The following is a 27806-nucleotide window of genomic DNA, read 5'->3' as shown; positions in this document are numbered from 1 at the left end:
GAAACTGCCCCGTCTTACAGTCCAGTGCAGGCTGCACTGGGAGGAAGGGAGACTGATGGGGCCTGTCACCCGTGTTTCCTCAGATGACGGCCAACTGTCTCCCAGCACCACAGAGAGGCCCGAGTCTATGAAAAATGTACACGCACCACATTTTACACCTTAACTGCATAAGAGGCCATCTCTTAGCAAGAAAGGTATCTGCTTTTATTAGAAGTCACTAATGTGGTTCTCAGAGCAAAGACCCACTGAGACCCGTTGGAGATGGGCACGCATAAAGATTACCAGACCAAATCTACGGCATCGTGTTCTCACGGAAAATTTCTTCGGTGAAACCTAAATAATCCCCAGGCAGGAAAATTGGCCTATGTGTTTCTGAAGTCTGAGCCTTCAGATGCCTGACCAGCCTTGAGCTCTGGCCTCTGTCACCTGAGCACAACTGCAGTTTAGTGCTGTCTCCCTTGGCTTCTTGAGGCCTACAAAAAGGTAAACTGAACAGTAACCGTAGATGGCTTTGAACTTTAAAAAGAAACATTGGGGATTGTGATATGTGGAAGTTACATTTTTAAAAAAATGGGAGAGGGTACCAGAGGAACTTGAGATGCCCTAACTCTGGGAACTAACCACACTCTACTTGAGGATGGTACCAGGAAGTTCCTGTGGCCAGTACAGAGGTGGATAGATGTGGCCCAACTTTTTGCTTTCTTTCTCACATTTGGAGTTAGACAAATGTGATACACATTTTTTTTTTTTTTTGCTTCATTGATTTTTGTTTGCTTGTTTGTTTGTTTTTAACCCTGGACAGAGTTATCTTGCTTCCTTGTTTCAAGGCTGGTTAAACCATGCTTGCTGTTTGTATCAGAGCCCAATGAAGTAATACTTTCACTGGGGTCAGCGCTTGGAAGAACATGGTCACCGTTTGCTGATCAGTACACTGTGAAGGGTGAAACACAAGCTTGAAAACAGATGAAGGCTTTTCCAGCTTAGTCACAGGAAGTCATTATTGAGGTGTGGTTCTGTTATCACTGCTGCAGTTTAGGAATAGGGTCTATATTATTTTACTTGTTTGGTTCTTTGGAATTATTATTGAAGAGCATGAAAATAAACCAGGGAAAACAACAACAAACCCACCAGGCATTGCTCTTCTCAATAAAGAGGCACAAAGAAAAAGGGGAGAGGAGATTGAGAGCGTTCCAGAGAATAAGAAAGACACCTAGATGAGGCAGTCACAATACTTTCCAATCAGACAAGAATCACAGTGAGATTCTACGTCCTCCTGCTTAGCAACAGAACTGTTCACTGGAGACACTGGAAATCAATATGTTTATATTAGTAATCATCTACCACAGCACACAGTGACACTAAATGAGTTTCTTACTTTTCATTTTTAAATATCAAGACACAATTATTTCCCACACTGTATATCTACATACATTTAGACTACAAATTAACTTTTTGAAAAAAAAAATCTTTAGTATCTCTGAGATAGGGTCTCATGTAGCTCAGACCAGCCTTGGCCTTACCATGTAGCAGAGGCTGGCCTGGATTTTCATCACCCTTGACTCTTCTGCTTCTGCCTCCCCAAGGGGTAGTATTACCGGCATATGCCACAATAATTGCATGATAAATTTGTCTTATGCCATATAAAAGCTCACATAGTTTAGCCCACTGTTCATTGCAAAGAGAGATGATGCTGGTGACGTGTATTGACAGCAAGCAGAATTCAGCAGAGACTTCCGAGAAGACTGTCATTCAGCAAAGAAATTGGAATCATAAAAGGATGAGAGTCCATTTGTTCCTCTTCTCCATGATGAGCAAACACACACTGGAATGATTCTTATGTCTCAGTTTGAGATCCTTTCCCTCCATGACCTTCTCTGAGAGAAGGTCCCTTCTCTAATGAGTAGCCATGTTAAAATGAAAAGAGATGGCAGAATTCACTGGTGAAATAGGAGGGCCAACTAACGTCCCAAATGTTCCACGTCACTGAGTCCAGAAAGCGATTTGTGCTTTCCATGGGAAACTTTATCCTTTTTCTTTCTTTTTTTTTAAACAAAACTGCTTTTGCTTATGTGTTCCTGTAGTGTATATATGCAGCATATATATGACTGTGTGCCTGTATGTACACAGATGCCAGAGAGGCCATGTGGTGTCCTGCTCTCTCAATCCCTAGCCTTGTCACTAGAGATAAGCCTCTCCCAGAACTTGAAGCTAGAGCCTGAAGTTCCCATCTCCCTCTTCTATAGCACTAGTTTCAAGTGTGCATATGAACACCCCTGGCGTTTTACATGGGATCTTGAGGTTGGAGCCCACATCCTAGTGTTTGCCTAGCAGGGTTTGTTATGTGATGTGCCAGGACTGGGAGCTTTATCCTTCTATTCTTTGTAGAGAAGCTTTGCCACACACGTCATGCTTACTTTCCCCAGCTCTTTCAGACTGTGTCCCGTCAGTCCATGAAGTCACCTTTTCTTTGGAGAGATACATACAAAACTGTATACCCCTTTAGTCCACGTGAGAAGGACATGGCATAGATTAGTGTTAAGCTCAAACAACTATGAACAGGGTGCAGGCCTAAAGGGGTATCCACATACTCAACAATAGTCATTGAATACCTTCCATTTGGGGGAACACTTTCAGGCTTCCACAATCTCTGTCCTCCCAAGGAGCCTTTCTTGTTAACAGTTCCAAATACCTCAGGTTTGCCTCTATTCCATCTATGTCCTTACACTCTATGTAGCCCATAAGAATCTTGCTGGTTTCCTTCAGCTGGAACCTTTCAGGTTTCCAGGTGATACTTTCGCAGGTGTGTGTGTGTGTGTGTGTGTGTGTGTGTGTGTGTGTGTTTACCAGACCCCCCAATTCTGATAAACTCTAAGAGGGTTAGACTTCAGAGTAATACCCCAGCTAATCTATTTAGTCTTGGCCGGACTACCTCTCCCATTCAGATTTGTGAAGTCTAAATTGTGTATCAGTCCATTGGTCTCCACAACTGCAAATGATCCATGTCACTCTTCGACAGGTCTCCTAGACCTTTCTAATGTGACTCACGTGTAAAACATCATGGATTCTTCTCTCATTCCCTCGAGGGCAACCCTAGTCTCTAATTTTCTTTCCTTAACTCTGTTTATCTATTCTATTTCGCTATGTACTTTGTCTTTGATATAGATGAAAATTCCAACCATCTTTTAGGGGACTAGGGATGTCACCCAGTGGTAGAGCACTTGCTTAACATATGGAAGACCACACGTTCTACTGTTACACTATCAACACTTAAAAACAAACAAAAAGAGTCTGTTATTCCTTGGTTGTCTGGGGATGTGGGTTTGGTTATTGTGTGCACAAAGTATAGGGGGTGTGGAAAAGATGGAAACAACGAACAGAAAGAAGCAAGAAAATGTTCTTAAGTATAAGTGAACAGAAGAGCAGGAAATCACACAATAATTCTCAGGCCTTAAAAAGCAGGGAGACACCAAGGGAAGGCTGTCAATGAAGAGATGACAGCATGTCCGTGCACTATTTTATTCAGTGTAGATAGAGGCAATTGTTAAGCTAAATCAATGAAGAATTCAAGGTTCAGAAGGGAGTACGGGAAGATGAAGATGAGAAAGAAAGAAAGAAAACAAAAGCCAGCAAGGGATCATACTCAGAATAGGCCTTTTGGAAAATGATGTTTTCCTCTATGGCTAGACAAAAATTAAGAATGTATAAAAAGGCAGGCAGGTTGGAGGAGGAGAGACAAGCTGGAGCCATTCATCTCTCATGCCATCGCCTCTGCACAGTGGAGGGCTGGAAAGTCTACAAGTCGCCTTTCAGGAAGCCGAAGCCAAGGGCATCAGCTAGCATCCGAATGGGCATAAAACTAAGGTGGCAAGAAGCACATGCGAGATGCCAGGCTGTGTGCAGCCCTCTCAGCACAAGCTCAGCATCAGTTCAGTCAGCCCAGGGCAGCAGCAAGAGAGTCACCTGGAGAACTGACCTACAGCCCAGCAGAAGGGAGAGGGCTTGACAGCAGAACAAAGACGGTTTGTTTCAGTGCAGGAAAAGGAAGACCACAGGCACACGGCTGATCAGTGTAGAAGTGGGAGGGATACTAGCAGAGCCACTGAATGAATCCCAGGAGTGGGTTAAATAGTGGTTCTGGGATAGCAGAGTCTGAACAGTGTAATCTATTCACAGCACAGCATTTCAGGAATCAGGAAGATTTGGAACCCAGAAAGAATAGTCTGCTTGTATTTAAGAACCAGATAAGGGAGAACTTCAGCAAGTGTGGGAATTTTCATAGTTTGGAATACTGATGGGCTAAAGATGAAAGGAAAGAAATGAACTATCCCTGTATAAGCTTCTTGTCACCATAATGAATGACCCAGACCACACTGAGAGAAGAAAGGGTTTTCGGAGCTCAAGGCTTCAGGTGCTACTTTCCATTGTCAGCTGCCTATGGTGGCATATCACCATGGCACTTCATGGCAGGGTACTGTGAGGCAGCAAAAACACTCACCTCATGCCTACAAGGTCTCACTATGTCCCTCACGGACATTTCCCCACTGGAATGACTACCTCCCGTTGGGACCCAACAGTTAAAAGTCCCACCATATCCCAAAGGCTCCAAGGCAGGATGAAGCCTTTGACACACTGTCTTCAGATCCAAACCACAATGCTACTACAACAACTCAAAGAATGAAACTTGGAAGGATAACTATGAAAGCAAATGTGGGCAGGAAGAAACTGCTTTCATGTCAAATAATAATGTGTAGCTTTACAAGGTTGCTCTTTCTGTGATTCAGTATGAGTCAGCTGATATGCAGAGATAGTCAACTTAATTTGCATAAAACTTGTTATGAATCATCTTCCTTTAAATCCATACTTGTCTAGATATTTTTCTCTCCTGAAACTGACCTTTCATAGTTTGGCTCTGTCTTCCACACTCTGCCGTTCCACAGACTTCTTTATTTCACTAGATTCAAAGTTTTAAATGACCTCAGTGCCTTCCAATACAGTAGGTTCTACCATCTTGTTTGTCTTTTCTACTCCTCATTAGTTAATTTTAATGTGTCAATCCACTTTCTAACTCAGGGACTGCAACTCCAGTGCTAGCTAGAAATCCCGCGGAGTGACAAATGACAGAGTACTCTTCTTGAAGCAGGTTTGGGTTCTGAAATAAGCTCGTATATGAGGAGTGATGGGTGGAAATGGAGAGAGAAAGCAAGCAGGATTTTACCCCACCAAAAAGCAGCCTTGGATGTAAGAACTTGAAAGGGAAAAGACTGTGACAGACGGAAGGTAATAGTGTCTTTCTAAAAAAAAAAAAGGTTGGGGTAGGAGAGGTGGTTTAGCTGATAAAGTGCTTGCTGTGAAAATATCAAAACACACACACAAAATGCCACAGAGTTACAGTTCTAGGTAGGTTTCTCGTTCAACCTAGCCTAATCAGCAAATTCCAAGCTAGTTGGAACCGTGTGTGTGTGTGTGTGTGTGTGTGTGTGTGTGTGTGGTCCTTGGACCAATACTCAAAGTTGATCTCTGGCTTCCATCTCCAGAAACACAGGCACGTGCACACGTGCACACGTGCACACACACACACACACACACACACACACACAGATGGGAGTGAGAGGCAGAGAGACACAGAGACAGAAACAGAGAGACAGAGAGAGACAGAGACAGAAACAGATTTTTCACAAAGTAAAAACAAGTGAGACGATGCAGATATCTCTTGGTCATTTGAGTGATGCTGGAAGAATACAAAGGGAGCTCGGAATGACAGAACAGAGTGATAACATTACACTTAGTAAGGACTCAAAAACATATTTACCCAAGAAACCATTTCTGTAGAAGTTTTTGTTTGAAAATTGCCAAAGATTTGTTGATAAAGAAAAGCAAAGATAAAAATCTACAGTGTTTTGCTACCCTTACATATAAAGATTTACCTTCCAGTCTCAGTATCAAATCCAAAGTACTGGTCTTGACACTGGTAACACCTCCGTCCAGAAGTGGAGGGATCACGGCAAGAGCACTGCCCTGTGACGCTGTTACAGATGTGGCTCACGGCTCCAGCTGTGTGGCAAAAGCACGGCAGGCAGCCTGTGGCATGGCCAGGAGGAACGTAAAAGCCTAGAAATAATAATTAGAAAAGGTTTGTCTTTACTTCGGTTTAGTGTTCTCTAAAAATGATAGTGTTTTGATAGCACAGGAAACCAAAAGCTGCTCAAGGGATCTGGGCTCTTCCTATAACAGCGGATTGAGCTCTTCTTAACGAGTATATTAATTACAAATGAAAACAACTGTTCAGTCACCTACATGAAAACATAGCGTAGGGGCTGGGGAGGCTGTCCAGTGGTTTGGAACACTCACTGCTCTTACAGAAGTCCTGCGCTCACCTCTAAGGCCTCACATGGAACTCACAAGTGTCTCAAACTCCAGTCCAGGAGATCTGAGACCCTCTTTGGACCTCTCTAGGCACCAGGCACCTGCATGATGTACTTATGCACACACACACAAAACATTCACTCACATTTATGCTTAATTAAAAACAAGTTGAAATAAGTTAGGCCTATTTGAAGTTCTTCAGCTAAAACCTGGTTCTCCTCGACTTAGCTCCAAAGAGTTACCAAGTAGGCAGCGGTATGTCCTATATACCAGAGAGACAGTTGGTAAGAAAGTCGGATAAGAGACAGGATTCCTAGTTAAAATTTAACAATGATTTTATAATAAAAAATTGTGCTATTCACTCAGACTAAATGGTTGTTATTGGAAATTCAAGCATAACTGATCATTCCAAATATTGTGAAATTTCTCAACCCTTACACTGTCTTTTTCATCTGTGATCTACACTTTGTTTACCATCAAGACCTATGGACAGTGTCTTCTGAGGATTTTAAATCTTCCATTGTCCCTTCCCGCCTCCCTGTGAAGGCTGCCACCAGGTTTATCACAGTATGTAACTTGAGCCAGTGCTACAGAAGGAGACGTACATACATTCATTCATTATGGCATCCTTTATATAGAGTAGAAAAGTAAAGCTTAGGATGAATATCCAGACTTCCCTCAAATGCTGAACTTGAATAACCCAAGCCAGAGTCAGGCTGCCCAGGTCCAGTGGCCATTTACCCACTGAAGGCCTCACCTCCTGTCAACCAACTTCCCACAGTGGAGCTTGAACAGCCTTTCTCAAAGCATACTTCTAATATCTCTTCCCTCTGTTCATGCCTATTTCCTTCTAGAAAAACATAAAACATAAGACAAGTTGCTGCTATGGCTTTCCACCCTGTAATCACCGACACACACACACACACACACACACACACACACACACACACACACACACACACACGCACCTCTCTACAGTCATCTCCCACTGCAGAGTTGCTTTCTGTCCCTTCTTGACCCTTGCATGCCCTTCTGGATGGGGGCTGCTCTGTCCATGGCAACAGTTTCAACCCACTCCTTCTGCTTAGTTTATTCCTATAAGCCAGATCTCCTCAATTCCATGAACAATTTTCTCTAGGCCAATTTGGGCATGCCACTGACAGCTTCGCTGAATCCCGCTGATTCCCACCAGTGCCCAGAAACACACAATTAATCTAATTTTCATCAGACTGTCACCTTCTTCAGGGACAGATCCTCATCTGTATGAATCATGATTCCCTCCACTGCCTGTATTGGGCCTTCACTAAACAGGCATGAACTAATAAAAATGGACCCAGGGATCCAGTGAGGTCCACACGAAATACACTCCTCAAACATTCATGCACACATACAACTGCATGTGCGCATAGTTCAAAGATTTTATTCCAAGTCTACATCATTTTCTTATGTCAAAAGTAAAGGCAGAAAAGCTGGACTCACAATCACACTGGAAGTCAGAAAGGCTGTAGACATTTTAAGGATGGAGCAGACATATGAAATATCATGGGTTCTTGGTGTAGTGGGATGTAGATACGTGCATATGCACACATGCACATACCTACTGAGATACACAGGCATATACATGCTGCCAGGAATGTTTAACCGAGACAATAGGAAAGAGGGATCACAGAAAGAACCTACTGAGTAAAGTAATGGAAGATGAAGATTCTAGAAAGGCTGTGATCATTACATTTTGTGATATATTAGTCTTAGTGAAGAGAATAAGCAGGAAGTCAAAATCAACATTTCCTGTGTTGTCCGTCCCATCAGGAAAAGCAGAGAGTAACTGGTGAGGTCTCACACATACTGGGATCAAGTTAAAAAGAAGCCCTCATCCTAAAGTCCCGAAAGTCATCAGTTTTCCTTTTCCTAGTCCAAGCCATGCTCCGAAACAGCTTCCAAAGCACCAAAAAGTTGTGTTCAGTGAGACTACAAGGAATGAATGGAAAGATCTAGACCATGATGGTAGATGGCACAGATGACATCATCTTCACAATATTTTACCTGATTCATTTCTCTGTGTTTGTTCTTCCATCCACTTACAGAAATAGGTTGCAGCCACGTTAGCTAACACCTGTTCTGGCACCTGGTCCTCACATGAGGTAAGCCACAGATTCTGAAGGCTTCTCCTTGGTGCCCGAGACAGAATGTGTGCTTCTCTTCTGAGGAAGTACCTAGCTCCTTAAATTCATGCAGATGGTATCCTGAAGTCCTAACAGCTCTCCGATTTGGATAAATTACCCATTAGCATAGATACTTAGAATTAATTTGGACTTACTGCAATAGCTTTGAGCCACAGAGAATTCTCCACCAATTAAGGATCATTTTTACAAGAAATGATTTATTAGCTAAGACTGTGTATAAATGGGGTGCACTTTGATACATAAGATTAGGCAGCTCATGGAGAGCAAGAGACTGTACAGAAAAATATCAGAACTATAAGCAGAGAAGAACGACCAAAGAGAATGTGAAAAGCACAAGAGCACCCAAGGAGGCTTCAGTGTGGGGCTCCCAGGAGGCAGCCATAATGGACTCTCTGTTCTCCGGACTTGATTAGAAAGGTTATTCCCACCAGTATTTTTGTTGTCCTATTTTTAAGTGGCTCAATTAGAATGATGCAGGGGACTTCCTGCTCCTGGATTACCTGTGGTATCACCTGAATGTGCCTAATTCTAGACCCTTACCTCTCTTTTGATGGCTTCCAACTATAGAAAACATTTCCCCTTCCACTCCCGAGTGTGACCTTAATTTCTTCCTCGACTCTGTACACCTCTGACCTCACTCCATTACCTCAGCTTCATGGTGCACATCTTCACATCGGTGTCATCTTCGCTGAGACCCCTGAACCTGTTTTCCCTCATGAATGTCTACATGCTGCCTTCTTAAATACTTCCACCAGATCAATGTGCTAACTTTGGTTTGTGTGCAGCTGAAAGTTCACAGACACAAACCAGCTTGGCAGAGCTTAACACTTCCCCTCTTAATTCAGCTAACTCTTGGTCCTGAACAATGCAAACCTCAGGTAGAAGACAGCGTGTCTCCCAGTTCAGAGACATCAGTCCTCACATCAGAACGCCGCTGCACCGGAAAGAGCCTCCCAGCACCCACAGAGTCCTATGTTATTAGCAAGAGTGAGGGCAGTTGTCTCCTGTTGTGGCTATTTGCACAGCACAGTGCCTGTCCAGAGCATAAACGAGAGCCTATTCCCAGCAATGTCCCTCCTGGGGACGATGAACAACTAGGTTTTGCTAAGGTCCTGAAATGGGAGAAGGAAAACAAACTTAACCTCAGGGCCATGTTCAGAAAAGGAGGGCAGCTCTGGGCTCCGCATTCATTACAGGCCATTAGGAGAGAGTCCTCTGTACCTTAAACCGTGGACACCGTGTTCACAGGAGGGATCTTTGGCTGGATAATCAGGGTGTCTGGATGCTGTGCCAATGGCTGCAGTTTTCAAATGGGGATACTAATGCTTCTCTTCCTTTTGGTGTTTTGTTTTTAAATAAAAACAATGCTAACAGCATCTTCCATACTTTTGACCCACTATTCATGGAAGCACAAACACAATACCATTCATTCCAGTGTTATTTAGGGTAATTAGCACTCGTATTAAATTAGATAGGCTGCAAATGATCTGCATTTATACCCTCTTTTGGCAGCCATTTTGCTCTGCTATACCTTACCAGCTCTTGGATACTCTTAACACCCAGCTCATATTTTTTTCTATTAAATCATCCATGACCCCATCCTTCAAGAATCTACCAGCCTTGCTTATATTACAGGTTTCTTGTACTTTCACAAACCAGATTACCCCATTTAAAGCACAAGGCCTTTGTGTGTTTGTGATTTTATGTCCTAAAGGAGTTCAAAGTCTGGTATGTAGCACCATATTAAATAGATGTACCAAATAAAGGATGGACACAGCAATGAAATGAGCAGATAGCTCAACGGATGGATGGAGGAATGGATGGACAGTTGGATCAGTCTCTGTGGTCCCTTAAAGTGTGAAATTATTTTTTTCTCAGTGATAAGAAAACAATCAATAGAAATCTGTGAGTCAGAAGAGTGACTGGTCAGAACGGCCCAGGCTATCGGGGAATGTGGAAAGGGCTGTATAAGAATAGGCATAAAAATTAAAAATGACAAATGGCTGGAGCAAACTAGAGATGGGAAATGTCAGCCCCTAATAAAATTTCTTGCTTTTAGAGCAAAGGGCATTGTGGAAGCTGAGGGCTCTAAGCTTTCTGCTGGACTTGGTGTTTTACACAAAGCTCAGCTTTTTTTTTTTTTTTTTTTTTATCTGTGTGAACATCTGGAAAGGCTCTTAGAAGCATCTTTCTCTTTATTTTCTTCTTTTCCTTTTTAAAATTTTTTTCACTTTATATTTCGATTGTGGTCCCCTCTCTCATCTCCTCCTCGTTCCATCTCCCCTCCCCTTCCCTCCCATGCCCCTTCCCTAATCTGCCGACATGGGGAGCCCTCCTCCTCTACCATCTGACCCCAGCCTATCAAGTCATTAGGGCTGCCTGTATTCTCTTTCTCTGTGGCCTAGCCATGCCCAGCTGCCAGGGGGAAGTGATCAAAGAGCAGACAACGGAGTCCATGTCAGAGAGAGTCCTTGATCCCCTTACAAGGGAACCCACATGTAGACTGAGCTGTCATGGGTTACCTCTGAGCAAGGGGTCTAGGTCCTCTCCATGCATGGTCCTTGGTTGGTGCATCAGTCTCTGCAGGACCCAACGGGCCCAGATTTTTTGGCTCTGTTGATGTACTTGTTAAGCTCCTGTCCCCTCTGTGTCCCTCTATCCTCCACTTCTTCCATAAGACTCCCTGTGTTCTGCCCAAAATTTGGCACAGATACCATCTCACTGTGTAGCTCTAGCAGGCTTGGCACTTACTAAGTAGGTCATGCTAGCCTGAAACTCACAGAGCACAGCCTGTCTCTGCCTTCCCAGTGCTGGGATTAAAGGCGTGCACCATAATGCTCAGCCACAACATATTTTCTAAGTATCAAACATAAAAATAAAATAAAAATTACAAATATTGAAATTGCTGATAAGATCTAGGTGGTCATAATGATTGCACGCACATGCATACTGTCATAGCCCATGGCAAACTTTTATGTTCTGTTTTTATTCTACTGCATTTCAGTATTTACCAAATCATACTTCCAAGAATCTTCTCTCTGCCACAGAGACAATCTAAATTTTCCTGCTTGACTTATGCAGACGGTCCCATTGCTAGAGCTGCTGGTTAGCTCTCCATCCACTCGCTCAGGCAGCCCATGACTGTGCTCATTTTTTTTTCACGCCTATTACTTGGATTTTCCAAGACAAGTGAGATATCCCAGGGCCTGAAGCACAAAGCCACAATCACATATTTTGGGAAAGTTGAAGATGAGAGAAGGTTGCAGACATTTGCAACTATATGTATTTTACAGCAGCCTCAGGGGATGGTTTAATGAATATTTAAGACTTTTTTTTTTTTTTTTTTTTCAAAAACTGTCCCATATGAGGACACATATTCTGGGGTCAGATTTTCGGGGACTTATATTACTAGATTCCTCTCCCTTTGTCTTACTAGGTGAGGAGAGGATGAAGCCTCCATTATAGAAATATTGTGCATATGACACAATATTTGGAGCTTCGTGGCAAAGCTTCAAAGCAGAGCCAGGCACTTAGTAAATACTCAGCAATTATTCTGCACCACCATTATTGAAACTATTTTTATGAAGTTTCCACAGAAGGGAGATTTTTTTTCCTAAGTTGAAGCTGAAATAATGATTCCCCTCTTCCCTCATAGTATGCGGAGTGTAGCACAGAGTCTCTAAGGGGAGATCATTTTCCGGCAATTTGTTAAGGAAGAGGCACCTATCTTGAGACTCAGTTCTCACTGGGAAAAACACATTAACCTCCAGAGTTTATTTTATTCCTCAGTAATCATCAGGACATGTGGTGTGATCCGATCTCAGCACCTGCTGATGCTCTAATTTTGAATAGAACATCAGCCACCCGATTCCAGTTTCATTGGCAGGGTCTTCATGAAATCCTGCTTTATGAGCCCATCACTTGGCCAGGAGGATATGCTTTCTAATGAAACAACATACTTTGTTTTACTCTCTAATAGTCATGTGACTTATAAAATAAAAGGCAAAAGCAAGTACTGGAGAAAGCATGAAGCATTGTTCTATTAGGACCCAGCATGTCACGAGAAGCTGTTTCCATTATAAATTAGGCTTTATTGTATTTCAAAGCTGCAGCGCCCTCAATAAAACCCCGTCTGCCTCTGGTTCTCAAGGACAAGGGAGGGTCACTAGCCCAGGATGGCTTGACATCCTTCCCTGCCTCTCTCAGTCTGGCCTCTGATTAAGCACAGCTGCTGAATGGTACGAGGTCATCCAAAGCTGGAGAAAAAACCAGGGGAGTCATATTTAGTGCTGTATTTATTAGTGTGGGTATGTGTATGTTCATCTTTATACACATACTACAAATAATTTTAAATTAAAGCATTTTAAAAATACTTAATGGAGGTTAAACAGCATTTTTAACCTCTGCTCAAGTTATTGAATGGTGTATTAAGGCTCTAACGTGCCTTCCAGTGCACATTGCTGTGTTAACAAATTGCCTATAAATTTCAGCTGAATTAAGCCTATTCCTTGTACGTTTGTACTAAGGTTAGGTTAATAATACATGAGACTTCATTACACAAACCTTCCTCAATGATGCTTTTTAAGAAAGTGGGGCAGGAATCTATGTGTAGCCCTGTAGCATGGGCCAGTTTATTTATAGTCACAGGAGAAAAGTAAGCAAGGTCTTTCGGCTTGCTAGCATGTGCCCTCCTGGCTGGGCTTCTCCCTCCGGGTCCTGTCGTTTGCACACTCCCACATGCACCTAGACTCTATGGTATGAGATCTTGGACTCGCAGCTGTCCAGAAGAAAGTGGGTGTGACCAGAGACAGCGACTGGCAGTTACGTCTACTTCACAGAAAGGCCCATGTCCTTCTCACAAGTTTCAATGTAAGAGATGAAAACCGAAAGGCAAAGTTGAAAGTGGAAATTCTTAAGTCAGATGTCAAAACTAACAATCGCCCCAATTACACTTTGCCCCACTTCTATGGCGTGCATGTCTGAGCACTGCATCCTGTTTCATTTTTTTAAATGGACATTACTTGAGCTATCATTCCTCCTTGCAGAGAAGGAAAATGATCATCCTGAGGTATGAGGACATTTCCACAGCCCTTTGCTGCTACCATGCCTAAAAATAGGCAAAGGCAACTGAGGTATTTTTATACATAATTACTGATTCAATAAATATTTATGGATCGCCATTTATGGAGGTTCTGCACCATGTGCCTGAGCGAAGGCAGCAAACAGTTGTGCAGAGTCACAGTGGCACTAGTTGGCTAGCATCTCTGGAAACTGCAGCCCTTGTAGCCATGGAAGCCCACCTACTTTGTGCTTCCCTGTGCTGGATAGCAGTTGGGGTGGTTTAACAAGACCTGGCTAATCTTTGGGGAGCAGCTGTGTCTGGGATGGCATGGCCAAGAGACCTTAAGAAAGGGTAAAACAGAGAACGGGAGAGTTTTGGGGTCTCCCCTAGAGAGCACAAAAGGTAGCTTAGGATGGAGAGGAGTAAGTGGGAGTGGGAAGCAGTGGCCAAAATCTAGACACACTGTGAGGTAAAGCCCCCAAGACTGATTGTGATGGATGAGTTAGGAGCGCTGGGAGAAAAAGGAGTCAAGCCTGGTTATAATGATTTGACATGACAAGATTACAACCCAGAAAATGCAGGGCAGCCCTGTCAGTGAAACATGGTAGATTGAGCAATCTTCCCTTTCTAAAAATTCCCCCAAATGAAATCACTCTTCTAAAAGGGAATACCAGTCAATAACAGACATCTAAGAGGAAAAACAAGGATTTTCAGTAGAGAGCCCCACAATAAGTATATTGATCAAGCTCACATAAACACGGAAAGAAAATTGTGGGCTTCAAAAATCTCTCCAGTCAGATATGGGTGTGGTTTATCCCTTCCCCAAGGAAGAGATGCTTCCTGTCACAGTTGAGGGGAGGACAGGGAGCCGTAGCTGCATAAGTTAAACCCAGAGGGAAAGGCCTTGGCAGAGAAGGTGTGGGGTGCTACATGGAACAGGGAGATCATGGAAAGGCTTCCTGATGGATAACTTTATTTTTCTGCTTGGCCAGACCTGGAGTGCAGTTGTCTGGGAAACACTAGTCTAGATGCTGCAGCAAATCTACCAGGTGGCTTTCCATAGAACCACAGAATGCTCATTCATAGATAAAATGGTTCACTGAGCATCCAGAATTGTGAAACAAAATGTTGTCCAAAACCAGATACATAGAAATGATAGAAACGTCTAAAACGATGAGAAAGACAAAAACAGGACAAGACTGTTAAACCAATGGTATGCTGTTTTTATGAAAACTGACATTCTAGTAAAACTTCACATATCTCACATATTATCAAGCAATAAAGACCACCACTCCAGAAATCCACAATGCAATTACTTCCCTTCTAGTATTCTTCTGGTTTCTGCTGAAGCATATGTTCTACCATGTATACAAATAAACCAAGGCAAGCAAAGATGGAGACTTACAAAAATGCAGGAGCCAACACAAGGCAGCTGCAAAGGTGAAACCAGGAATCCAGATGTGGGGCAGGCCTGAAGGTTCTGCCCAAACCAGAATAGGAAGGTTGAGTGCCTGCACTCTCTTAAACTGCTGCATCAGGGGAAACAAAGGGTTGCCTCAATCCTTGGAGTACGAAAAGTGGCCAATGTCCTGATTTCTATAAGATGATGCCAAGGTGACCATTTTTTAGAAAAGGTGTTTAATGTGTATGTGGCTAGTTCAAAAGTAGATCGAAAGGGGACACAGCAGGCAACTGTGTACAGACGGAGCCTAGGATACAGTGCTATGACCAATATGGGAAATTAAGTTCTCATGGGCTGAACAAAGGTAGTTTCTAAATTCAAAAAAGTCCATGGGCTTATGAAATGACTCAGATGGTAAAGACACTTACTGCCAAGCCTGGTGACCTGAATCCATCTCCAAGACCCTCATAGCAGGATCAGAGGACAGATGCCCAATACCCAATAGTTGTTCTCTGACCTACAAACACATGCACATGTGTGCGCGCACACACACAAAAACACATAAATATTATTACAAACAGAATGGGAAGGTGGAGCAATAAATGGACAACATTAAAAACATTAAATTTTAATAATTAAAAAAATGACTAAAAACCATAGGACAGTTGACTGTGGCGGAGCCAAGCAAAGGGCTTTGATGTTTTAAATTACAAGTATTTACATTCTATTTGGTTTATAAAGTCATGCCCAAGAAAATCTTGGTAAACAAAATTAAATTTAAAACTGAAAAAGGAACTGGAAAATCACTCTCCATCTTTTTTGTTTGTTTGTTTGTGTGTTTGTTTGTTTGTTTTGTTTTGTTAGCTCCTGTCCTAGTCTCCCCCATCATGTCCCTCCCTAGCCTGACTAATTGGGAGTTTAAATGATGCTGCTTGCTTGTCCTTTAGGAGACTAACTCCTTTTTTTTCTTTACCTAAATAGAGATCTCGGAAAACTCCTTCCAAAAGGATGGGGCCAATTGCCACCTCCTTTAAAGGAGGGCAGAGTAAGCATTATAGCTAAGGATGGAAACTTAACGATCATACTTATAGCATTTCTATGCTTGGCTTACTCTGTGCCTATTTCATTTCTTAGAATGTCAGTGTCTTTGGGACAAGGGTTAACTAATTAAACTCGCATAAATACAAAGACAGTCTAACACTTTATGCACTAAGGATGTTTGGTCAGGGGTTTCCTTACTTGGAGAGCCTGAGAAGTAATCAGTTGTATCAATAACCAGAGCAGCTGACTGGCTGTTCTTTGACTTGGGTACTTGTAATCTTAAATTAGAAAAACTGGAACTAGAAAGGAACAACTAAGAAAAAAATGAAAAACTCATTCACTGCTCCTCTGCATGAGGCAGTTTCTGCCTTCCCTGAGATCACCGATCAGAACGTGTCACACGCATAGTACAAATGGTCATGCAGTTTGCCATTCCAAGACTTTAAACACTCAGATCGATTGCTGACACCAAGGAAGGATAGGAATATGTGTGCTTTCCTTGGTAACGACCATGGTTTCTGGAATACAGAACTGGAGAATGGAGCAGCCATGATGCTCTGCAGACCATTGCTGTAACGCGGACGCTATGTGTGCATTTGCAATGCACCTTCTTACCACCTTCCTCACCAATTTACCCTCGGTGAAAGGCCAACTTGGTGGTGCAAATAAAATAGTCTTTGGTTAGTGTAAGATCTCTGCAGTGTGAGCATAGAAAAGTCTTTCTCAGTAGAGGAGGGTTTATCAACAAGAGTAACCGAAGTGCTTAGTAGAGCATTGCAGCCCCACGCTAGTGTTGATAACCCCAGGCCAGCAGCTCCAGAGGACTGATGAGGAGACCTTGTTTTAGGAAGTGTGTGAGTACAATAGACATGAGCCTGCGTAGCAGAGCCCTGGTGGGGGGGCTAAGAAAAGATTTTGTTCATGTAACCCCTCAGTGCTCCACTGGCCTTTGTCATCTTCGCATAATTATTTCAAATTTTACTAATATTAGGGTGAAAAAAAAGTGGAAAACTCATTATTGCTGAAGGGATTTCCTTAAGAGTAAGCAGATGGCCTAACAACCAAGTTTGTTATTTGCTAATTATCTGTGTCAGTCTCTTTCCCATTTTGTATAACAGGGGCTCATCTGTTTAATACAAGCAGAGATATGTACATAGGTCCTCTTTGAAAGTCTCTCTTTCAGCTAGCTCTTTGTGGACGGGCAAAGCAGTCCCAACCAAAGGATTTTGAGTAAAAGGAAGTACCAATGAGCACCATTAACATTCTCACTTAGAAATAGCACTGCCTTCCAGGTCCTTGAAATGGATGACTAGAAGAAAATAGAGTTGCCTATTGTAGAAGGCAGTTCGTGGTTACTAACAAGTCAGTGGGTACAAAATATGGGTCTCCAAATCAAGTTCTCCTCTTGCTTTCTATCTACTATATTTTCCACTAAATTATCATTATATAGTGTTGACATTCTTTTGTAATATTGAATTAATTTATTCATTATATGAGTGTGGAAGCTTTCTCTGCTTGTGTGTCTGAGTGCCACATACACGTTTCTGCCAATAGAAGCCAGAAGAGGGTGTCAGATTCCTTGATACTAGAGCTACAGATAGTTGTGAGCCACCATGTGAGTCCTGGGAATTGAACCTGTATCCTCTGCAAGAACTAAAAGGGCTCTACACCACCGAGCCATCTGTCCAGATAGGCTGACAGTCTTAAAACACAGCCATTCTCATTTTAATACTAACTGCACCTACTCCATTTTGCTTCAAGTTCTATTTTGAATTTAATTCAACCTTTTTAAAAACTTATACACAAAGAGCTTGCATCATGAAATCAATTAACATATTTGAGATATATATGCAATATATACCTTTCACAATTAACATTTTCCAATGAGACTTTAAAGGTAAGATATCAGGGATGACCAGAGCAAAGCAGTGTCTTCTGGACAGGACAGCTCTGCTATATTCATGAGCTCACAACAGCTATGGTTGCCTGTACAAGGTCAAGCCAATCATCATTCTAACATGGCATGAGAAGGGGTTCAAGAGCTCTCACCCTTAACTGAGGATCTATGGACAGCTGATGGCTTCTGGAAGAATAGACATCTGCTTTCTTTAAGAATTTGGCTCCTGTAGGAACCACACTAGATTGGATGACCCCCACACCAAGAAGAATATCAACAACACAAATTGAAATGGATGAGTTATTAAAGTTAAAAAAAAGACATGAAGTTAGAGGAGTACAGACATGGAGGTAGATATAGGAGGAATTATGGGGAAGAGATGGAGAGAGTATGACCAAAACATATTGATTGAAATTCTCAAAGAAAAAACATATTTATTAAAATGTTAAAAACAAAGATTCAACGTTTCCACCTAGTCCTTTAGAAATAGTCAGTACATTATGTACTCACTCCACTCTTCAGCAGCATGCCAGAACTCTGTGGAATATCCAGTTACCCACCTTTCCCACCTCCCCACACTTCCCAAAGCCTGTGATCCAGCTTGTCCACATCCCACATGAGCCTGGCTCATTGCACTTAACACCCGACCTCCAGTTCTAGGTGCCTTGTCTCAACTGACCGGACCCATTTTCTTCACTATCGACCTATGGCTGGGTAAAGAAAGTGTGGTGTAGACACACAAAGTAATGCTTCCTCCTCATATTGACTCCAACTCTATAAATCCATAGAACTTTCAGAAAAAGAAGTAGTATAATGAAAGTACTTGGAATGAGATGCGTATACTGATTTCTTGATCATGAACTTCTCTCCAGAGTCAAATAATAAACAGCACATGAATAAATGTTAGCACACTTTCAAAACTGCATTATAATTACATATTTATAGATGTCTGAAATAAGTCACCTTTGCAAACACTGATGCTTAGTGTTCATAAAATATTTCTGGGCTGGGAGTGGTGACACACATCCTGTAATGGTAGCTCTGGAGAAGGCAGAGGCAGGTGGAGCTCTTTGAGTTCAAGTCTAACCTGGGCTTCAAAGCAAGTCCAGGACAGCCAAAGCTATACAGAAAACCTTTGTCTCAAAAGAAAAAAAAAAATTCTGGTTCACCAATTGGATGATGGAGAGTTTATTGGTAGAAACTAGCTAAGCTCTACACATGCTGAATATACAACTCTGTTTCAATGTAGTTCTAAAAGAAAAATAGATTAGCAGTCTGAGTAATGGCAAAAATTATACTGACTGACCATGGAAATAAAAAGAAGAATGAACAGAAATTGGGAGCAGGGGAGGTACCACACAAGGGTGAAGACCTGAGTTTGGTTCACAAAAACGCAAGTTAAAAAGTCATGTATGATAGCAAGCACCTATAACTGCAGCAGTAGGGACATAAAGACAGGAATAACTTTGGGGCTTCTGGGCCAACCCCCACCCCACATACACCCACACTAAAACCAGAACTGTAAGTGGCTGAGATGCCTGAAAAGAGCACATCAGCAGAAATCGGGCTACTGTTGTTATGTGACCACAGGGGAGCTTTGGAGCATGGCATTATGGAAACAACAGGGAGGCAGAAAAGAATGGGAGACAAGCAGAGAACGATGGAAACAGTAGGGTCACCATGGTGAGGACCATGAGGAGAAGTTGTTCAAGATCAGAGACATTCTATTCAAAAAGGACCCAGACAAGGCAGGTATCCACAGCACCTAGAGAAAGAAAAGCCTGATCTTTCATCTGTTTAGCTTTTGCTTACATTTCTCTCTGTCTGATTTGACTTAATGCACAGAACACTCAGAGAACCATAGTCAGGGTTGTGAAGAATGTCAACACACCTGGCTGATACTAGTACATCAAACCATCATCAATTGGAGATGGTTTTGCTTCAGAGTTTTGTCCAAAATTAGAAAAGTTGTTTTAAAGAGGTGACACTCAGTATATGCACAACTCAGTCAGAATGAACAATTCAATTTTACTAGAAGATAATTAGCCAAAATATATAGCATCAGATCTGATGGATTTCTTTTGCCATTGAGAAAGCAGAATGCAGAATCATGTTAATTCCCTATGCAGGAGACTGTATCCAGATTAGACAAGTGTTTAAAAGGAAATATTTTTCAAGGAGAGAGCACAAAACCACTTTAGGAAAGCAAAATCTCAACAGACAGCAAATCTGGGAGGCTGCTCAAGGGAAAAGCCGCAGAAGGAGCAACTGTGTCCCCTGTCAGCCTGGCTCCCTCAGCGTTCTCACTTGCCAGGACACTCGCTCCTGGCACCAAGTTCAAGCAGGTTCTTGGATCATTTTGGGTGCCCTGACATCTCTGGTCATGCTGAATTATCTCAGGGGTAGACATCCTGTCAAGAGGGAGCAAATTAGAATGTCCTCTCCCCACTTGGACCTCTAAAGAGGTGGTCTGTAAGTCCATCTGCACGCAAGCTGAATCACAGGCAAGAGCAGAAACACATGGGGGCCAAACATCCATGGGGGAGAAGAGGGGAGCACGGAGCTCTCCTTGGGAGGGGAGAGGGGATGAGAACATAGATGTTCTAGTTTGGGGGGGCAGGGGAGAGTTGCTATTTATTTTTACTGCAGCCTAGCTTCTTAAAGTGACACTGTCTACATTCACCCATATAGTCCAGTGAGTTTTGACAAACCGGTAGTTATGCAGCTACTCGTACAATCAAAATTAAACTATACTTGCTTATCTGAACCTCTCTTGGTATCTCACTCTAGTCCATCCCTTTCCACAAGGCCCAGCTTCCAGGAACCCCTAATTGTAGCTGTGTTCTAATAATTTTGTGTTTTTCTGATTTTCATAATCACAGGGTCCCACTTTAAGCAGCTCTATCAGTTTTGTTTCTCTCCCGTAGCCCCTCCCCCAATTTTTCTGAATGTCATTCTGGAATAAGAACACTAAATTTGCATCATCTCCACCCCCTCTCTTCCTTCACCTCATGCTGTCCCCAAACCCCGCCTGAATTCCCGATCTCTCTTTGATTGCTAGGCAAGACATCCCCAGTGGTGAAATAGCGGCACTTACATATTGGGAATCACCCACAGTCATCTTCCTGGACCTGAGGACAGCTCAATGGGAGGGCACTCCTGCCTGTTCCTGTCAACCCAGCCAACTACCAATGGCTGGAGCATCACAGGCCCCCAAAGATGCTCCCCAACTTCTGCCGTTTTCCTAAATCAATATAGCGCCAGCTGAACTCTAACTACTGGTACTTAAAATGTGATCAGTCTATTATAAAGTATTACTTCAATTAAAATTATAAAAAGGCAAGGGTCTTTACTTCCATCAGGAAACAATTGAAAAGATGGGTTTCTATACAGCGAGATCAGTTAAGCATCTGACTTTTATTATATAATGACATTTTATATAACCATCATATTCTATGATGACATTTAAATGATGTAATTTATTATATGATGACATTTAAAAATAGTTCCTAATGTGTTCTAATGATGCCAGAAGTTACATCCCTTTCTTTAATAATACTTTACCAGCCATCACTTAGAAATTTGGTCCATCATCTGGATATTTGATATGGTACAGTTAATTAGGGCAAACTCCCTTCTTTTTAGAACACAAAATGATTATCCCTTTTCTCAAGTACACATCTTTTAATTGATTGAAATGCACTCACTTCAAGATAAGAAATGATGATATGTCTTTCCCAGTGAGTAGGTCTGATTCATCTAATGTCCCCCTTCCCCGCAAACAGCGAGTACACAAACAAAGGAGCCTTAGGCAGGTCAAATAGCTGTTTGGATGACACTGAGGCAGCAATGATGCTGAGGAACACTGCTTAGAAGCTGCCACCAGACGCAGAGGGGCTGCCTGCTTCTGCTGTCACTGCTCTACAAAGGACCCAGCGTCTCTCTTACCTGGCTGACACCGCTCACACCTTCTTCCTTGTCGATGAGGTAGGCACAGACACTGGCCGCTGACAGGGTCGCAGACGCTTCCAGGTAATGTCCCGAGGGGGTCACACTCACACTCCTGGCACCCTTGAAGCTGGCCCATGGTCAGATTGAACCTGTGAGGCTGACACTGATTGCAGCGCAAACTTGTCACTCCTGGTTTGCAAGGACACTGCCCAGTCGATTCGTCACACAGGAGAGAGCCGTTGACTGTCCCAGCCTTCTCGCAGTTGCAGGCCGCACAGAGCAAGGAATCACCCTGACGCCGGGTGAAGAACCCCTCCAAGCACCGATCGCATTGTCTGCCTCCCACGTTGGGCTTGCACACGCACTGCCCGGTGTCCCTGTCACAGATGGTCCCAGCCTGGGAGCCAGCCGCGCTGCAGTTGCAGGCCCGACAGGTACTCCAGGGCAACCCGAAAAAGTTTTCTCTGCAAGTGTCACACCTCAGTCCTCTGGCTTCCTCCTTGCACACGCACTGCCCCGAAAGCGGATTGCAGCTCTGGTTGACCGAGCCGTGGAGGTTACACTGGCAGGCCTCACAGCCACCAGCCTCAGAACTCTGGAGAACTTTAAATCCAAAGTTGCAGTGAGTGCATCTGCGGCCTGGAAACAAAGCACGTTTTGAAAAGGTGAGGGAGGGGCGGCACCACCGAAGACGGGTGAAGATGAAATGTTTCGCACGGATCCAGAGCACAAACGGTGCCACTCTGGGATGGCTATGTGAAAACACGGTGGCATCGCTAATTTAGCTCTGATACGCGATTGTAAGCAGTGTGCTTTGCGGGATTCGATTGCTAATCGACGCATCACACACACACACAAAGGCAGGATACACATATGACTTCTGCCGTATGCATGGGGACTCTCCCCCACTTTCGCAAATATCGAAACTATTTAGTAAAATAGATTTTGAAATATAAAAACTCACACGGCCATCCAAGCTACCTTTCTAAAACTCAAAATGGCCTGAAAAGAATGTTTCTAGAAGGTCAAAGAGTGCAAAGTACCAGACAGACAGAATACAGAGATTCTGGAGCTCAGTTCTCTAGCATGGTGGCTAGAGTTTCAAAGGTAGACTGTGTTAAAGTACATACTTAAAAGCTGGGGAAGGAATAAATCTCATCATGTTTCACTACAAGTATGTTAAGCATATGGACAGTAGATGCGCCAATTAGCTTCTAGCAATCCGTTAGCAAATTGTCCACATGCCATGTTGTATCCCATAAACATATCAAATTTGTGTTGGTTTACTATACCTTTAAAAATGGGGAGAAGGAAAAATAAAGCATTCCCATCTTTGTGACAGGAACATGCACACTTACTTTCAGCTGTTGAAAATTGAATAATTGACATAAACACAACTTATCCAGAACAGTTTTTATTGTAATTCTTTGTATGCACCTATATTTTATCATCTTCAATTAATATAAATTATGCTTGCCTTGGCTCATAAGGCACTCGCATTGCTTGTCAAATCATGTGATTCAAAACACACCTGTCCTAGCACGAAGTGAACTCAGATCCTTGCATTATTGTTTCTTTTTAGAGGAGCACATACACACAGTCACAAATGGAAAAGGATGTTTTGTCACCTAAACTGAAACCTCTGACAACTTGGGTTTGTCTCAAGAAGGACATTGCAAGGGAAAAGAATTTTTAAAGAATGCAACTGTGATGGTTAGGTGCAAATATCTCCCTTTACACAGACTTCACACGCCCATGAGTGTAAATATCTGACAACAGGACATGGGGTCAATTGAGACGTCTATTTCAAATTATAATTGTAATAAAAAATAGTCCTAAAACAGGAGTCAAATACACACTAAGGCGCTACTATGGAGAACTGCAGCCCTAAGCTGGAAGAAAATGCGTAATGTGTGTGTATATGGGCAAAAAATTCATTCAAACTCCAACAGAAGGCAAGTTCTTTAACAGAGATGAATGGCTCACCTAAGGCATATCATTTAATTTCAATAAGGAAAATAAAAAAGGACTACGATTGCTGCAAATTTTAAAAATAACTGTATTGTTAACAAGAATTATGACTCATTTTGAACTATTAAAATCGGTCTACATGGATTCATATCAGATCGGTTTTAAAAATATGCACAGTGCTTATTTGAATATGCCATACATATTCCTGACAGGTAATCTATTCTTAACGATACTCAGGGAGGCCTACAGGGCATCACACTCAGAGCTAACAAGTGCAGGCGAGTTAGCACACTTGGCATTTAATTCACATTCTTCTCGCTTTTTATTCTAGATGAATGACCTACTTTAATAAAATTATTGGTGGTAATGTATTTCACTGGTGATAGAATCATTAGTAAGATTTAACAGTTTTGTTAACTCAAACAGTTTGCCTACTGAAACATATACAACACACCCTCGTGTTTTCAGGGGGTTTGTTTGTTCCTATTAACGAGGTAATCTTCAACAAGGATGGTTGCTAAATTTTTTATGAAAATATATATTCATGTCAAGTTCGTGTTTTTATTAAAAGTATTTCACTTGCAGAGATTACTCTAGAAATCACTATTTATAATATTGTTAAAGTGAAGATTTAATCTTCCCCAAATACATATTTATATTTTCCCGCAGAACACTACGTGCAGCAACCATTAAAATGTGTGAATGGCAGCAGTAAATGGCAAAGATCGTGATGAATCTTAGGTAATTATTTTTTTTTCAAGCTGTGGGATCGAACTACCACTGGGAACATGACAGTGAACTGGAGACGCCCTTACTACATGCTCTACAAAGGCCTGGGTTTAACTTGTGTTTCCATATTCTGAATTTAAAACATGTCTCACACCCAAGAACAAAGAAAGCCGTGTGGAAGGGATTCTACAAGCCACTCCTCACTGGTACAGAGTCAAGCTGCCCTCCACACGTCAGCCAGACTTTGTTTTCAAAAGTTAGTGTTTGTGTTCTCGCCATGAAGAAAGGTGAGAGTAAGCCAGAGGAAGCCTGTGTGATGTCATCAGACCCATCCCTCATCTTTTCATTAAAATGTTTGTTTCCCAGAGCTGCGGAGTTTTGTAAGTGTATGAGTGAAAAAAATAGATTGGCTTATGTCACACAAAAATATATCATTCAGAATTACATGCAAATACGTGTGTGTGTGTGTGTGTATGTGTGTGTGTGTGGTATAGATATTACTGCCAGGCATTTTTATTATTTTGAAGTTCAGGTCAGTGTCAGTAAAACCACACAGGACTTGGTGTCTTGGATGACAATAGAAATACCAAGGTCTTTTTAAAACTTCCCACGGAAAGCAGACCATGCTCGGTTAGAACACAGGGCGCACCCGGCAGAAGACTTTCCCTCACAATGTTCTCATACATCAAAATTTCAAAGTGCATTATGTACACGGTACATTTTGGGCACTTGATAAATTTTGTCCTTATGTGGCAGTGGTTCCCCTCAAAAGTGCTGGATGTAATAAATTGCTATAATCAAATCTAATTTCTGAAAAATACCTGTGGGAGTAACAAACAAAAAAGCATGTCTTGTATAAAAAAATGATAAATAACACTAAAGCTAGCTGTTTATTATAATCAGCTGGGTACAGAATTACAAAATTAAAATTATGTGACCCTTTATAAGTAACTCTAGCAATAAACATGATGTGTGGAATTTTGTTGACTTGCTTTGCATTTCATAGGGACAGTTCAAAGAAATATAATAGAAAAAATGGAAAGATTTATCACAAAGCACCCTTTAGCACAGAATGTTTTCAAAAAAATCCATTTATTTTAGTCTATTAAAACTAGCAGGGAAATGATTTGCTTAGAACTCATTAAGTGTAAAACATTTTGAAAAAGTGCTAATTTTCTAAAAGAAACATCTATGCAGCAGGCAAATTATATTTTACTATGACTTATTAGTTGAGTCCATGTAACTAATGCATCTCCTAAATAGAGAAACTTCTAAAGGGTTGATTAAACTAAACTTCAAACTATAGCTTGATAGAATTATTAATTTAGTCATTTTTAGACAGTTCATTTCACCCGAACTGTTTCTCCAAGGCTTGAGCAAGAAACGGTTTTACCCTTCAGTTAAGAAATCAAATAGAGGCTTTTTTTCCCCAGGTGGAAACAGAGACTGACTGTAAACTTCTGCAGCACACGTACCAATAGCGTTGGCTTTGCACAGGCACTGGCCTGAATGTTGGTGACAGGTAATGTCTCCATCCACAGTCCCAGAGGGATTGCAGTTACAGGGGCGGCAGCCATCAGCGTCCAGTGCCTGCAGGTCATAGAATCCATCCTGGCAACGAAGACACTGCCTGCCAGACACATGTCTCTTACAATCACACTGGCCTCCAATCTACAGGAGATACAATATTTTGTAGGATGAGGAACATATCTATTTTTAGATAATTTGCTCATTAGATACAAGACAGGGAAGGAAGGAGCAAAAAAAAAAAAAAAAATCTGGAAATGTTAAACAGGCAAGAAGGTGGTCAGGTTGTACCCCTCACAGCAGAAAACATGGAAAGAAAGCTTTAGCAGGAAGGAAATTTAGATGTGAATGAAAATAGAGCCCTGGAAGTCAGTTGTATATGACGAAAAGGGAAATGGGGAATTAAGCGTTTAAGAACTATATAAAGAAATCAGAATATAGACATGTAAGTCCTGAAAATAGAAAAGAGCCAGGAGCTAATTTAATCTTCATAACCCCAGCTTAGTATCACCCCTTTCGTTTACTGTGTGGTTGGTCCAAATCTGCTTTGAGCATGTAGGTGTTTAAATTAAGAAAAATCTCCCGTGATGAGATAGTCCCATGAAGTGTGACTGTTATTAACGTCCTTCGAGCATCTGAGCACAGAGAACCACAGAGGCAGGAGCCATTGCATCTCTCTGGTTTTAGAGTTATAGGAAGCTGTGAGTCGCCTAATATGGGTTCTGGGAACTGAACGTGGGTCCTCTTAAAGAGCGGGGAACATGCTGAACTGGGAAGCCATCTCTCCAACCCCAGTTTTAGTACAGTAACCAGCAACCTTTCTCATCTACAACACTGATGACCACAACTTACTTCCCATCTCTAGTTCCCTGTCAACCAGGCTGAGAGAAAAGGAGATTAATCTCTACAATGATGTGTCCTACAAATATCGAGACTTCTAGTACTAGGAAAACACACAGATAAAATGGCAGGACAGATAACAAAAACAACAACAGAACACATCCTCCTATTTCAGGATATGGTCATTTTCCTACTCTTCAAGACTTAAAACTCTAGATCAGCTTTGATCTTGCCTGAATCATAGTTTGGTCTTGAACACTTATAGACAAATTTATAAAATAAAAATTAGTGCCTGCTCACAAATTCTGGCTCAAATTTGAAGCAACTTGGATATTTTCTTTCTTTTTTTTATTACAATTTATTCACTTTGTATCTCCTCTGAAGCCCCCTCCCTCCTCTCTTCCCAGTCTCACCCACTCTCCCTCTTCTCCCTATGATCCTTCCTTAGTCCACTGATAGGGGAGGTCCTCCTCCCCTTCTATCTGACCCTAGCCTATCAGGTCTCATCAAGGCTGACCTTTTATCTCTGGGTTATTTAGAAGTGGGCCAGTTTGAGGTATTCAGTGATATTTCTGAATATCTTGCTGATTTCAAATTTAACTAATTAGTTAATACACTACATATGACTCAAATAATTTACTGCTTACTGAGGTGTGCTTTATGGCCCAGAATTTAGTCTATTTTGCTAGACGTTTTCCATAGACTTCAAAAATGCACTGCAACACTGAGTGTTGTTGTTGGACTGAGTCCTCAGTCAATGTCAATGAGGTCAACTTGTTGATAGTGTTGCTGAAATCTATATGCTTACTGATTTTCTGTCCATTTGTGTTTTCTGGTTAT

At 42.0% G+C, this 27806-nt stretch overlaps 1 protein-coding gene across 1 annotated transcript in view; it reads right to left on the bottom strand.

Moving 5' to 3' along the window:
• Positions 1-27806, bottom strand: part of Ush2a (usherin) — a 653036-nt gene that overhangs the window by 498054 nt on the left and 127176 nt on the right. Inside the window, exons 11-13 of the mRNA XM_060365102.1 lie at positions 26075-26270; positions 21897-22538; positions 5925-6108 (exon numbers count right to left, since the gene is read on the bottom strand). Of these exons, the coding sequence (XP_060221085.1) occupies positions 5925-6108; positions 21897-22538; positions 26075-26270 (1022 nt within the window). The remainder of the gene's footprint in view (positions 1-5924; positions 6109-21896; positions 22539-26074; positions 26271-27806) is intronic.

The sequence above is a fragment of the Meriones unguiculatus genome, chromosome 11 (genome assembly GCF_030254825.1).
Source record: "Meriones unguiculatus strain TT.TT164.6M chromosome 11, Bangor_MerUng_6.1, whole genome shotgun sequence".
Taxonomy (NCBI): Eukaryota; Metazoa; Chordata; class Mammalia; order Rodentia; family Muridae; genus Meriones; species Meriones unguiculatus.
This window is presented reverse-complemented; position numbering and strand designations above follow the sequence as displayed.